At 30.3% G+C, this 14,555-nt stretch overlaps 1 protein-coding gene across 3 annotated transcripts in view; it reads right to left on the bottom strand.

The window, feature by feature from the left end:
• The window catches only part of Mapk10 (mitogen-activated protein kinase 10), a 156,951-nt gene that overhangs the window by 50,634 nt on the left and 91,762 nt on the right, over positions 1–14,555 (bottom strand). The window contains exon 7 of one of the 3 annotated variants that reach the window (XM_026413760.2): positions 6,810–6,881. The exons of 1 other annotated variant lie outside the window; for it this stretch is intronic. In XM_026413760.2, the coding sequence (XP_026269545.1) occupies positions 6,810–6,881 (72 nt within the window). Of the gene's footprint in view, positions 1–6,809; positions 6,882–14,134; positions 14,207–14,555 lie in introns of all 3 variants that reach the window. One more of the 3 variants, XM_077803262.1, reaches the window with a different exon arrangement.

The raw sequence follows: 14,555 nt of genomic DNA on the forward strand, positions 1-14,555 counted from the left end.
ATACTTGGGCTCCCAGAAGAGGGAGAGGGATTCTGCTTATCATCATCTGGGGGAGAATTGACATGTCGATATCACCTGCAGAGTACTACCCATGGACATTATAGAAGCTACTCAACATGAAGTTCAAAATATTAGTTTATTTTGGTAATTATAATTCTGCATAAAATTTGCTCTTAAACGAACTTATACTTTCATAGTTACAGCTTGATTTGTTTGGTTTCTTTAAAATATTTTTAGTTTAGGGCTGACTGTGTAACTCAGTGATACAGCACATGCCTAGCATGTATAAAGTTTCAGGCTGCATCCCCAGCAACAAAAAGCAAACAAAAGAGCGGGGGGCGGGGGACTGAGAAAGAAAGAAAGTTTTTAGCTGTTTTATTTTTCATTTTAAAATGTTCTCTTTTTTTCAAAAATCCTCAAAATCTGGTAACATAAAATATGAATAAGTGACTTAATACACAAGGAACTAACATCTGTTTTCATTATAAATGAGCACAGGAGAGGAAACGTCATAAGCCAGAACACATAAAAAGTTCAAAGCTGACAAATTGAGTAAAAAGACTATTTATTCACTGGCAGCAGAATGCTAGTTGGATTCTATAGCACATGGATATCCAACAACTAATATTTGATGCTTGATATATATGTTCTTACTATGATTTATTTTTTCTTACAAGAGTACTTGCTTATTGAATTCTGTAGATCAGAAAATAAAGAAACATTTTGCATATTTTTATATGTGTACTGCTGAGGTCAAATTTTCATTAAGCTATTGAAGGTTAATCTTTGGGCTCTCTCATTTTACAGATCTTTTATGAAACTCTACTTAATTTTATATTTGCATTATTAAATCCTTGTTGTAAATATCACCCTCCTTTGATTGTATGACATTTTGATTTCAAAAATGCTTGATCTGACTCTATCTGCATGTGATACCATTTTAGAACTAAAAAATATCAAATCCCTTTTTAAATTGGTAAATAACATTACATTAAACAAATGAGCTATACAAATATTTTACATTACCAGAAATATACAATCTATTTAAGAGGAATTATAGGGGTACTTCTTATTCTGTAAGACCATCTCTGGATGGTCATCCTTTCTGGCTCTAACCTCATATACAACAAAGGTAAAAAAAGAGACAATCAAACTTATACAAGGTCAAGAAAACAAACAACAACAACAAAAAAGTGGGGGAACAAAAAAAAGGGGGAAGAAAGAAAGAAACTCTTTAGCTGTATTATTTTTCATTTGAAAATGTGCTTTTCCTTCAAAAATCCTCAAAATCTGATAACATAAAATATGAATAAGTGACTTAATACATAAGGAACTAACATCTGTTTTCATTATAAATGAGCACATGAAGAGGAAAGAAAAGGTCAAAAAAAACCCTGATATATATATATCAGGGTTTTTTTTGACCTCTATGTGTGTGTGTGTGTGTGTGTATATATATATATATATATATATATATATATATATATATATATATATAAAAAAAAAATTATATATATAATATAATATATATTATATATTATATTATATTATATATAATATATATAATATAATATATATAAGTAAAAATAAACCCACACCTAGTTGCCTGGTAGGAAAACAGCTACAAAACAAACACCAAGAAAAAAATCTTAGATGAAGGAATAGGACAGTCTATCGCCCATGATGACTATTACACTGACAGCTGATGATTCACCAGCAACTGGAAACAAAAAGCAAATATAGTATCTTTAAAATGCTAGAAGAAAATAAAATTAAATATAAAATTCTATATCTAATTACACCATCTTTGAAATAAAAGAGTTACAACCAAAAAATAAAAAGTTTTGTTAATAAAGACACCACTAAAGAAATTTCTGAAAGTTGAAGTTCAGGAAAAAAAAATTTCAAAATCAAGGGCTAAATCACAAGAAGCAGTGGCAAGCCAAGAAAATGGTAATCATAGGGTGAATTTCAACAAATTCAACCTGAATGCAATAAATTTATAATTTTATCCATTTATGAGCCTAAAATGTAGAACTAAATTACTCAATGTTAATAAAACATTGAAATTGAGAGAGAAATGGTCTAAATTAATGTTTACTAAGTTGCTTGTATATTCAGGAGAAAGACTGGTCTTAATCAAAAATTCATTTTTTACAAATTGAACTTCATATTTAATATAATTGCAATATAAATACCAATAAGGATTTTTTCATAGATGTTGGTAAAACATATGAAATATGTTTATGGAAGAACAATGGTATATTAACAGTCAAGATACTATTGAATGAGACAAAAAGGAGGCATTACTTACCCTACCTGATAAAGTTGAAGAGTATATATTTTAATTGAAGAATATATACATTTTTATTCATTAAAAGAGGATAGTAGTGGTAGAGATAAACATCAGACCAGTGAGATAGAATATAGAAACCAGAACCACCATGATGTGTGGAAATGTGTAACTGAGACAGCATTATAGGTCAGTAAAGAAAGAATAAGTTAGTCAATACAAAGAACTGGGAAAAATTAAAATGGATCCTTCCTTTGTGTGTGTATATATCTCAATTGGACCAACAATTAAATGTAGATGATTATATTTTTTAAGCACTGAGTTTAATTACCAGAGAACATAAAGGTAAAAGAATTCTTAAGCCATAAAAATATAGGAACCAAAGGAAAAAAACAGATTACCAAATTAAAAAATCACTATAAAATAAAATTAGAAAATAGTACAAATGGGGAAGACATTTGCAACACATGAAACTGACAAAGACAAAATGCCAGTGTTTATATGAACAAAGTGTTTATATAAACACCTTCTAATAATTAATAGGAAAAAAACACAATAGAACAGAGTTTCAAAAACAACAGAAATTACTAATGGCCAATAATCTTAGGAAAAGCTGCTTAGCCTCCTGGGTAGTCCATTAAATGTAAATTGAAGTTCCAGTGATGAGTATGTTTTTGAATTCAAGAGATTGGTAGTTCATTTAAAAATGAATCTGAAGCCAGGGCATGGTGGCCATGCCTAAAAGTCTAATGACTTGGGAGGCTAAAGTAGGTGGATCTCAAGTTCAAGGCCAACTTGGGCAACTTAGCAAGACCTTGTCTCAAAATAAAATATAAAGAGGGATAGGGATGTAGCTCAGTAATAAAGCCCCCTGGATTTAAGCCCCAGTACCAAAAATATTTCTTTAAATAAAAAATACCAAAAGCTGGTGAGGATGTGGAGCAGACAGCAAACAGATACAAACTGTTATTTGGAAAACCATTTTTAAGTTATACAGTAACGTTAGAAATTTGTCTGTCATGATTACAGCAATTTATATTATGGAAATCCAATATATAAGATATAAGTTGATAGTATCATTATAAAAGCAAAACAAAATAATACCTTTAATATATTGTTATATTATATAAAATTTATAAATATTATAAAATATAAATTAAAATAACAAATTTATAAATTCGTTATAGTATATTTATAAAAGCAAAACAAAATAATATTTTTAATATATATTAATATTCTTAATATATTAAATATATTCTTAATATTTTAAATACTAAGTAATATATTCTGAAGTCTATTTGAAGTCTAAATGGATTAGTTGTAGGATATTCATAAGCTGGAATTCTCTACAGCTGTGAAAAGGGTTAACTATTTCTAATACATCAACATGGATAAATACAAAAAGTAAAATGTTACGTTTTTCTAAAAAATATGTCAAAAGAGAACAATGACAATATGCTATGCAAAACATACAACTAAACTGTATATTGTTTAAGGACAAATCTGCATGTGGTAAAAATATGAGGATAGTCAAGGAGATAGTAAAATCAAAAGCTTATGGTCACACTTTGAGGACAAGAGAAGCTGTGGCTGGAAGAGAGTAAACAAAAGGATTAAAAAATATTGGTAGTGGGCTGGGGATGTGTCTCAAGTGGTAGCACACTCACCTGGCATGTGCAGGGTGCTGGGTTAGATCCTCAGCACCACATAAAAATAAAATAAAAACGTTGTGTCCACCGAAAACTAAAACATAAATATTAAAAAGTTCTCTCTCTCTTAAAAAAAAAAAAAAATATATATATATATATACATATATGTAGTGTTCTATTTTTTAAACTCAGTGGTAGTGTATGTGTTCATTTTATTAATCTTCCAGAGTTATATATTTAATAATAACTCACTTGAATAATAGAAAATATTTTTATAATTTTAAAGTAAAAATATCAGCTATGATCAAATTTGCTAGCTCCCCCCGCCAAATTACTTCAATCATTGAATTCTGATTATCTGGAAGAGAGTTAAAAATAGTTGATTGAATGAAATTCAGTTAATACATACTTTAACAATTCTACTACTAAAATAGAATAAAATTATATACAATTTTAAGAACTATTTGGCTACCTAAATTTCTAACCAAAAATAACATGTTCAATTTTTTTAGGTATAAAAGATAAAAATATATTATTAATATTTTAAGTATTATTGTTGAATTATATGTTAGAACAATATGCATAGCTCATATTTTAAGAGATATTAAAATCTTGATTGAGAATGCCTTTATATAAATTAGGGTATTTTGATTGAAAATGATTCCTCATAATATATTATATAAATTTTTATTATACATATTGTCTATCTCCAGCTACATTTGAAGTCTTTATTTAAATAATAGATTTAAATATAATTTTACTGTCTTTTTAGATAAGCCATTTCTGATAACAAAGAATTTTTTAAACAAGTAATCTATCTTATATTTTAAAAAATTAACTTTATTATATTCAGAGGCCATAATTCACATTTAAAAAAAACCCACTGATTTAAACCTTTAATCAACATGCTTGAAATTATTAAAAGACTACAGCTAATTTGTCCTCTAAGACATTTGCAAATTTCTTGTCTTCCTAAGCGACCTTAGGAAATGGCTCAATATCAAAATACCCAAGGCATCTAACTTGACCTTGTAACATTACCAGCAGCCTTAAGCATTGCTTATAAGAGATTTTGGCATCCAAGTAAAAAAATGAAACCCAAGCAACTTCTCCCCCCAAAAAAAGATTCTGAAAAATGTTAAGCTGTGTTTAATAACTCAGTTGTGGAAATAAGTTTTATATTTTAATAGAAAATGTAAAGAAAGTAAGGAAAATAATAATTTTAACTTACAGGTCATAGTCATCAATTACCCACAGTCAATCAATTACCAAAATGAATCTCTGGAAAAGCAAAGTCTGTAGATTGGATCTATTTTCATAAAATTCTCTGAAGTTTGCCAAATTTTAAGGACTATTTCATATCTAGACCAAATGCCAAGCACAAGCTCATAAGACATTAGGAATAAAATAAATCCATAATTTTTAAGAATCTAAAGGATTGTTGTTTTCAATCAAGCCACTATACCTTTAAAATAGCATTAAAATGAATATGGTTAATTTATAGATGCCATTTAATAAAAGACATAGGTAGAAAATAAAACAGCAATATAGAAAGAAAGCAAAAACAGTATAACTTATGTTTAACTGAATGAAATATATCAAGGGAAGTTCTTTCATTTAATAAAATTTGTGTGTGTGCCTTATTCAGTCATTTCTCAAACTGTTCCTTTTAAAACATAAAATGAATATGTGTATGAAATTATATATGCGACTATTTATGTGCAAAACCACATATAAATAATATATATCATCTTCATGTTTGCATATTATATTATAGACACTTGATAAGAACTGTAACATGTATCAGAAACTTAAAGAAAATGGCTAATAATTATGTGGTGTGGAGACACTATATTAGTAATTACATTGATTCTAATTAAATATTAAAACCCCATTATTATAGGCTCAATTTTACTTTTGAATTATAATCATTTAAGTAGAGTTTTTATCTTTAGTATGATGAAGGCATTCATTTTCATAAGTGAGTGAATATAGGGAGTACTGGGTTAACTTAAGGGAGTAATTTATTTTTAAGCATTATGGAGGGACCCATCACACATCCACTTATTAACATAGTAATATTCATATCTTCTTGATTCTGCAGAGCCTCCAGAGTCTTTACTTACTAATTATTTTCTGCTTAAGAGAGAATTACTTTTTCCTTCTCCAAGTGATTAAAATGATTTCTTCAGATATTTTATTTAATCATTGTTAATTAATGAGGTTTTAATTATTGTACTTGTTAATAATATAAAGAATATAAGAGGAGGGTTGGAGTTATTATTTCTGTAAATTGAGAGAATGAGAAAAAGAATTCTAGAAGAGATTGGTCAACTTGAAAATGAAATCTATACACATGTTCTCTGCATATGTGTTAAAACTTTTGTATTTATGGGTGGATGTAAATCTAGCCTAATAATGATTTCCATGCCAAGTGAATATTCTTATGATATGAGAGTATAAACCTTCAGCCTTACAACTGAAATATTCTATCATCTAATTGGTAACTATGAATATATTTTTGATTTTCAAATATCTATAATAACAAATATATATATATATATATATATATATATATATATATATATTTCTTATTATACTGTTACTAGTTTGGCAGAACTGAGTCAAGGCAGACCTTTTGATAACATGTTGCATCTTTCATTTTTGATACTGTATTATCCATATAAGGTCATGCTAAGAGACAAGGTTACTCTACCAGATGCCAGCTTGTAGATATCTGACATTTGCATCTCACAGAAACCCTCTAAGGGCAGCAAATGTATACCATGGACACTATTGTATTTGAAACAAAAGGGAAATAATTGAGAATGACACCCATAGAGACCACTGGCTGCTAAGAAGGATACGATCAGTGCCAGGAAAGAGCACTGCACCTTTTATCATTTCTCCCATGATGCACCCTACTGACCACATGTCAACTGAAAACAAAAATGAAATGAAGATAAACAAGAACACAGGAATAGCAACAAATAAATGAAAACACTGGACCACTGGGGCCAGGGAGCAGTAGACTAACCTTTCCTTTCACTGACTGGAAGACAGGCCAGATTCATGATCATTAGCATTTTAAAATAGTGGAAAAAGGTGCATCCATGTGTCAGGGTACTTTACGCTGTGTAACTGACTGACAATGCTCCTGCAACCCATCTAATGTATGATAACATTACTTTGCAATTATAATTCAATAATTTCTTTAGTTTTTGATTTAAAAGATCTAATTTCCATGTATCCTCTGGAATCCTACTGATTTGTATTGTAAATTATTCTTGATTGTGTTAATATGGGAAGCATGCAAATTGATCTCTTTACTATTTTTTTTTTTTTTGTATACCATCTTTGGAAAAAGAAGAAAGAAAAGCTGAGCTTTCAGCAACCTTAAAAGAGTTTCTTTTATAGCACATTTACTCTTGTTTATAAATATGAATAAGTTTTCAGAAATGAAATGCCAGTTCAAGAATGAATGTTTTGGAATATGCTGGCTCGGTTTCATTGAGACCCATCAAAGGAGCCTATTTCTGAACAGGAAGTCTTGTCCTCTTATAAACATGGTTGCTTTACAAAGGTAAGAACATCTGGCCTTAAAAACAGGATGATTCAACATGAAATAAACAAGACTAGAAAGCTGACACTTCTTCTGAGACTGAACAGTAAAAGAAACCTGGAATTTAAGGGTAGATTACAATGGTATCTCTGCTATTGCCAGTTATCATCCAGAACTTAAAACCAGGAAGCCAGAGCAGAGGGCACACAGGAAAGGGGAAAATGGGGAAGGGTAAAGCAAGAGAGTGAAACTACTCTCTTACACTATACTGGATTACTCACTGGCTCTTACTAGAAAGTCAGAAAGATCATTCTTATAAGGAAAAAAACTGAATTAAGGGATGCTAAGGGAGGGCAAGTAGAAAAGGCATTAAGACAGCAGCACAATATAATTTTGCTTCACTTACATTTCAAATTACTTCTTGTAATTTGGCAGTGACCCTAAAGAATTCCTTATGAGATTTTTTTCAGCGTGAAAAATCTCACTGGGGTTAAACCCAAGTTTCCACTAAACAGAGTTTCACTAAACACAGTGATCACTGCAAAGAAAGGGTTATAGCTTTGAAGGTGATAAGCATACCCAGAGAAGCAAATTTGTTTTGCTTCCATTTCAGGAAAGCAAGTAACATGCAAAAGTATCAGGGAAAGATAGAGCAAACAGTTGTGCATCCCTTTATTATTAATGTATTTTTAACTTCATGTAATAGCTATCTCACAAGAGCTTGGTATTGTGAGAATCTTTGATGGAAAAAAAAAAGTCTTCCAAAATATATTTATTTTGAAATTGCAAGTATTCTTATACTGTCCAAAGTGACCAGTGTGACTAGGTTGCTATTTGTACTATATTTTTGTTTTTGTAAATATTGTGAAATAGATAACAAAAATATAGAAAGCTAAAAACTAAATAAGTAGTGTTTTTTTTGTTGTTGTTGTTTTGTTTTGTTTTGTTTTGTTTTGCCTGTCTCCATTCAAACGTTTAAAAAAGACATTCTGCCATGGACGTGGCTGGGACATAGGAAACAGCTATTTCTTTTTCTTCTGATACAAAAATGCTTTCTACAGTATCTCCAAGAGAAGATACTCATTTTTTCCTTATGCAGTATCAACTCCCCTGCTTTCTAATTGTGTAAATTTGATCAAGCTATTTCACCTCTTTAAACCTCAATTTTTGTGATCAAAAAATGTCAATGATGAAAAATGTTTTTGTGTAGAATTTTTTTTTAAAGACTTGAAAGGACTAGGCCTGGTAAAGCCTTCTTCCATATATTGCCTTGTATATAATACTTCAATAAATATTAGTTATATATCATTACCTGTACTATAATTATATATAAGAATTAAATACATAGGAAAGCTTTATTTACTTCCCAATTATGTAATAACCTTAAAAGTTTACATTTATAACTAGAAAATCTTCCCAGTGAGGAACTCTCACCATTTACTAAGCAAGCCATTTCATTGTTGAAATCACTTAGAAAGGTGTCCTACATATTAAATTAACATTGACTCTGGGGAGCTTCTCTCCACAGTCTGAACAGGAACTACCCTATTTCCTCATCCAAATAATAACTTTAAAATACTGTATACATAACTTGTAATGCCTAACCACTCCTCTCCTAAAACTGACTCATTTTTTATTAATTGTTCTTCACATATTCCTTAAATAATAACGTCATCAACAAAACAACAGATGGCCTAAAAGGAATCCTAGTCCCTACATTACTATTGTCTTTGGTTCTAGACAGCTCTTGGTTTAATAACTGATATTGATAACCGGTGTGATTCTTTATTCTTTTTTTTGTGTGTGTGTTTCTGTGGGATTCAAACATTCCAAAATAAAAGGTGAACATTTTTTGAAATTTATTTTCATGTTTACAATTTAAAATAAACATTGTAAATCACAGAGGCTTTATATAAATATAATAAGGCAGCAACATAAATTTTAGATTGAACCATATTGAATTCTATTTATTTAAATACAGTTAAGTCTCCATAAGGAAAGCCCATATTATTATTTCCATACTAAATAACTTGGATCATAATCCATGTTTAAATAATATTTGGACTAACAACGATTATAGTTTGGATCTTAAATGTTCCTCAAAAGCCTATATATATATATATATATATATATATATATATATATATATATATATATACATATACATATATAGTGATATCCTGGCAATGTTTTCAAATTTCCTTTTGAACTTTACTTCCTCATTCACTATCCCTATGCAAATGCCACCCAAATGCTCAGCCTTGTGTCTGGAAATGACAAACTCTGTTATTATGAATTATAAGAGTAGGATTTAGCACATGGATTTTTTTTATTTTTGTACTTGAGATAGGGTTATTACTCAAATTTTATATACCAAATTTTATGAATCAATCATCCCAAATAACAGGAAATAAAATTTGATACTAGTCTTGATGGTAGGAAGAGGGGGCAATGGTAAACCTCTCTATCTATGTACTGTAGTAGTTGATATGATTATCAAGGTAAGAGATTTTAGGAAAATTTTGAGATATTAAATTATTACTATGCTAGACTTTAGAAGTACTTAGCAAATTCCATCACTGATGAAAACTTGATTTTTATACTTTCTATGACAATATGGTATAGTATTTGGACTTTTTTATAAAACTCCTGTACACAAATGCTGCCCAGATCAAAATCGAGGTACTCTAACATTCTGATTCATCACATTGTTGCTCAAAAATCAGTATTCCCATAGGCAGAAAGCAGAGATTCAGTTGTAATTGTAACGCTCAGATACTGTGACACCTTCCTTGGAAGAAATGTCAAGTAAGTTTTGGTTTTACTAAAATATGTTTATTTAACTTTCTTAGAACCTCTGAAAATCTGCATCATATTATTTGTCAGAAATAAGCTTATTCTAAATTATCTTTTTTTAACTTCTAGCTAAGAAATAGAACTGATATAATATAGGTCCTTACAATTAAGTCTCCATGAAGAAATCCCCATATTATTATTTCCATACTAAATAACTTGGATCATAATCCATGTTTAAATACTTTTTGGACTAATGACTATTATAGTTTGGATCTTAAATGTTCCTCAAAAGCCCTTATGCTAAAGTCTTGGTTACCAGCCTGTAGTGCTATTGAGAGGTGATGGGCCTAGGGGAAGGGAGTTAGAACATGGGTGCATGCCCTCAAAGGGGTATTAGAACACCAGCCCATCCCCCTCCTTCCCAGCCACCAGGTGAGTGACTTTGCTTCACCATGCACTCCCTGCCATGATGTTCTGCCTTACAATAGGCCCCAAAACAATGGAGCCGACCAACCGTGGACTGAAACTTCTGAAACTGTGAGCCAAAATAAGTCTTTCTTCCTTTTAAGTTGATTGTCTCAAGTATTTCTGTGACAGCAACAGAGAGCTGATTAACAGTGAGTTTCTACCTAGAAAAATGTCTCCTACCTAGGAGAGCATGTGCTTCTTGTACCACAATTTCTAAGACCATACTACTCTTTAATACAATTATATTTTAATTTGTCATAGGTTTTAGACAATGTGCTTTTATAACTTTTCTTTCAATAAATACCTCAAAGTACAATAGCTAGAAGATTGAATAGTTGTCTAAAATCAGAACATTTCTTTGGAAATTTGATGTTTCAAAAGTTAATCACTGAATTAGTTACTTAACAAAGCACATTGTTTTAAACTTCAGTTAAAATGTCTAATTATAAGAGACTACTATTATACATAAATAAAGTGAGAACATACATATTTTGTACATGTAAATCTAAATAATACAAATAAACAGCAATTCATGAAACACAGTGCTAGGAAATCAGGGAAAGATATTTTCCTTGAATTTACTTATTAAAATTGCTTTTCTTTATAATAAGCTCAGAATATCCAGCTCTCATTTAGACAATCCTGTCTCACACATATTTTCACTAAAAATGAAAAAGTAGTAAGTACTCTAATGGTGAAAACAAAATTCTTTTAAACAAATACAAATAATGAATTCATAATCTCATTTTAAAAATATGTTCATGATTACCTGCAATGTATTTATGGAGTGAAACAATGACTACAGAAATTTTGCATATTAAGTTTTTTAAAGCCACAGATCTCTCATTGTTTGAGATAATTCCATATTGTCTTAAGATTAAGGAACAGACTTAGACTTTATAGCAATGTATTAGTTAAAAAGTTTATTAGGAAATAAGCACTATTATTTCAAAGAATTAAAAAGGAGTAAGAAATTTCACTGCACTAGATTTAATAATTCACAACTTTTAAATTTTGCTCACTTTACTTTTATCATTCCTAATTCTCGTATTCAAAACATTTAAAAGATGTGCCATTCAGTTAATTTGAGGGTGTATTCTTTATGTCTTCAAGTATATTTTTGGCAAGCCATTTTCCTATTCCATAATACCTGGTTCTCTGGCAATGATGCATATTTAACTTTTTTACTCTAATTGAAATTTGTGCATGTAGAGGGAAAGGCCAGAGGGAATGTTTTAGCAGTCCAACTGTCAGCTTTAATTGGAGATAATACACTGGAGATCCGGAATTTTAAAATAAATACTATGTGCCTGTCTTGAACATCACCCAGGTGGGAGAACTCTGGCCAAGAACTCTAGATAAAGGAACACCCACAGGGCTTGCTCCAAGAGATCCTGCCTTTTGAAATAGAATGTAAAAAGTAAGGTGGAAAGACTGTGTCTGAAAGAAGCAAATTAAAGGAAAGAGTTCATGAAAAGTAAACTGGCGCTAAGTGAGTCTTGGGTAGTCAGGAAAACAGTATGGTGTCTGGGATGGGTGGAGGGAGGAAGTGGCTGCACAGTCTTTAGAAAAAAAACTTGTAAGAAAGCAACATGAAGCTGCTATACTATAAATTATTATTGGAAGGAACAAAATCTTAGTGAAAAAGTGGAGCTGGCATATTTATTGCTGTCTACTTGAAATTCAGCATGGATCTAAGAATTTTTAGTAGTACTACATACCATATTATGCCAACACACATGCTATAAAATATGTTTTCATCATAAAACTACAGTGAAAATTTAGTGTATAAGAGTGTGTATACAATTATACAATTCATTACATAACAAAAATATTTTAGAAATGTTCTTTTGGATTTTAAAATAATTAGTAAACTAAAGGCTGGAAAAGAAAATGTGTGTTTTTATTTTTAAATTCTGTTTGCCAATGCTATCATTTAGTAATCAATAAACTACCCTGTGGTATCAGCTAGATCATATTAATCACCAAGGAATCCCCACAATGTTTCTCAAGTTGCAAAGATAGTTTTAAGTTAAAAGTTTCAATCAACATATGTCAATTCAGACTACAATTTCAAGTGTTGTATCAGCAATCTGTAGCTAGTGGCCCTCTATTAGACAGTAAAGGGCTAGAAGATCATTATATTACACCAATGTTTAGCAGAATTAATAAATGCATTGATGTATATTCATGCATGCTGATTGTGATGACAACTTCCCATTGAGTTAGGTTTTTTTTTTTTTTTGTATTATTGCTCTTTTTTTCTACTGAAATAATGATAATATTTTTCTTATATAAAAATATTCCTTTATAGAACTTTCTTAATCAAATTGAATGATTGCCAGAGTTATATGGCCCACTTTTCTTATTATTAATTTCCACAAAAATACATATGTAGTAAATATAAGGAATTTGCCCTGCATTATGATTGTTAAAATTTGTCCATTATTACTGTCTTAGATTTACACTAGTGTTCTTTAGCAAGGTATTTTTGCATTTATGAAAGTATATTCTCCTGCTAGTATGTAAATTTTATCATTCATATATTATATACACAATGTGTAACATTTTTAGAGTGAACTTTTGGTAGTTTAAGATACATGCCTGCTGATTTAGTAATTTCAGCTCACAGAAATCTCTCTAAGAAATTTCTGGTGGAAAGTACTGCACTACCCAGTGATAGAATTCAAATTCCCACTTCTTTGTAAAATTCCAAATTTGGTGGGTAAAACAATTATCTATTTTTATGTCACATCATCAAGTTAAGTGAGAGGAGCCTATTTTACACACACCTGACCTCTGACTATCTGAATAATAATTGAGATTTTTTAAATATAGAAGCTCGTGTTTTGAGGCGGATATGCTATATTGACCTATTTTAAGACTGGATACAGTGTCAAGAGTAATTCAGATCAATAAAGCCAAAGACAGAAGTTCAGGATGTCAGCAAGGAGAGAAATCATTATGCCTAAGTATAGAACATAAAATAATTTTAGAAGGGAGAGAAAAAATTACTTGCAAATAGTGAGGTTTTTTTTTTTTGCTAATTATAAGTAGCTGTATTTTAATCATTTGGATCTGGTGGCATCTCTTATTTATAAAAAAAATAGCATTGCTGTATTGAGTTGCAGGCAAGGAAGTAATTTAAGAAGAAAAAAGCTTATTGAAAATTTAACTAAAAGAAATCATTGTGGTAGATAGTTCACAGGACTGGTCTGATTATAGAAATTATCACTTTTTTAAAATTATGATTACACCACTTACCCAACTTTTTGCTTCTATCTTTACTTGCCTGGTAAAATCATTACGTGTTTAAAGGGAGAGAAAACAAAACAGGTAAAGCTGCAGCAAAAGGTACAAGGATACAGTCCCTTCCTGGAAAGAGGATTTTGTGGCGAACCATTTCTCCCATAATGCATCCCACAGACCATATATCCACTAGAACAGGAGAGAGAGGGAAGTGAAGAAAAGGGAGGAAAGTAAAGTTAACTAAGATAATTGACCTCTGAAGGAAGAGGAAAAAGAACAGTTTGATTAGAAGGTACAAATTTCACCTCCTGCCCAAAGCTGGCCAAAGGGTGAATTAAAAACAGCAGTACACGATTATATAAAGCGTCTAGTACAAGAACTCAAATTAGTTTTAAAAATTACTTTATGAATGCCCAAGAATGCCTCTTATGCCACAAAGCTAAACCAAAAATTCTCCATGGCAGATGACAGCTCACAGTCAGCAAGAGGATTTTGATATCATTTGTTGGATGAAAAAAAAAAAAATCAACCTATAAAG

The sequence above is a fragment of the Urocitellus parryii genome, chromosome 10, assembly GCF_045843805.1.
Source record: "Urocitellus parryii isolate mUroPar1 chromosome 10, mUroPar1.hap1, whole genome shotgun sequence".
Taxonomy (NCBI): Eukaryota; Metazoa; Chordata; class Mammalia; order Rodentia; family Sciuridae; genus Urocitellus; species Urocitellus parryii.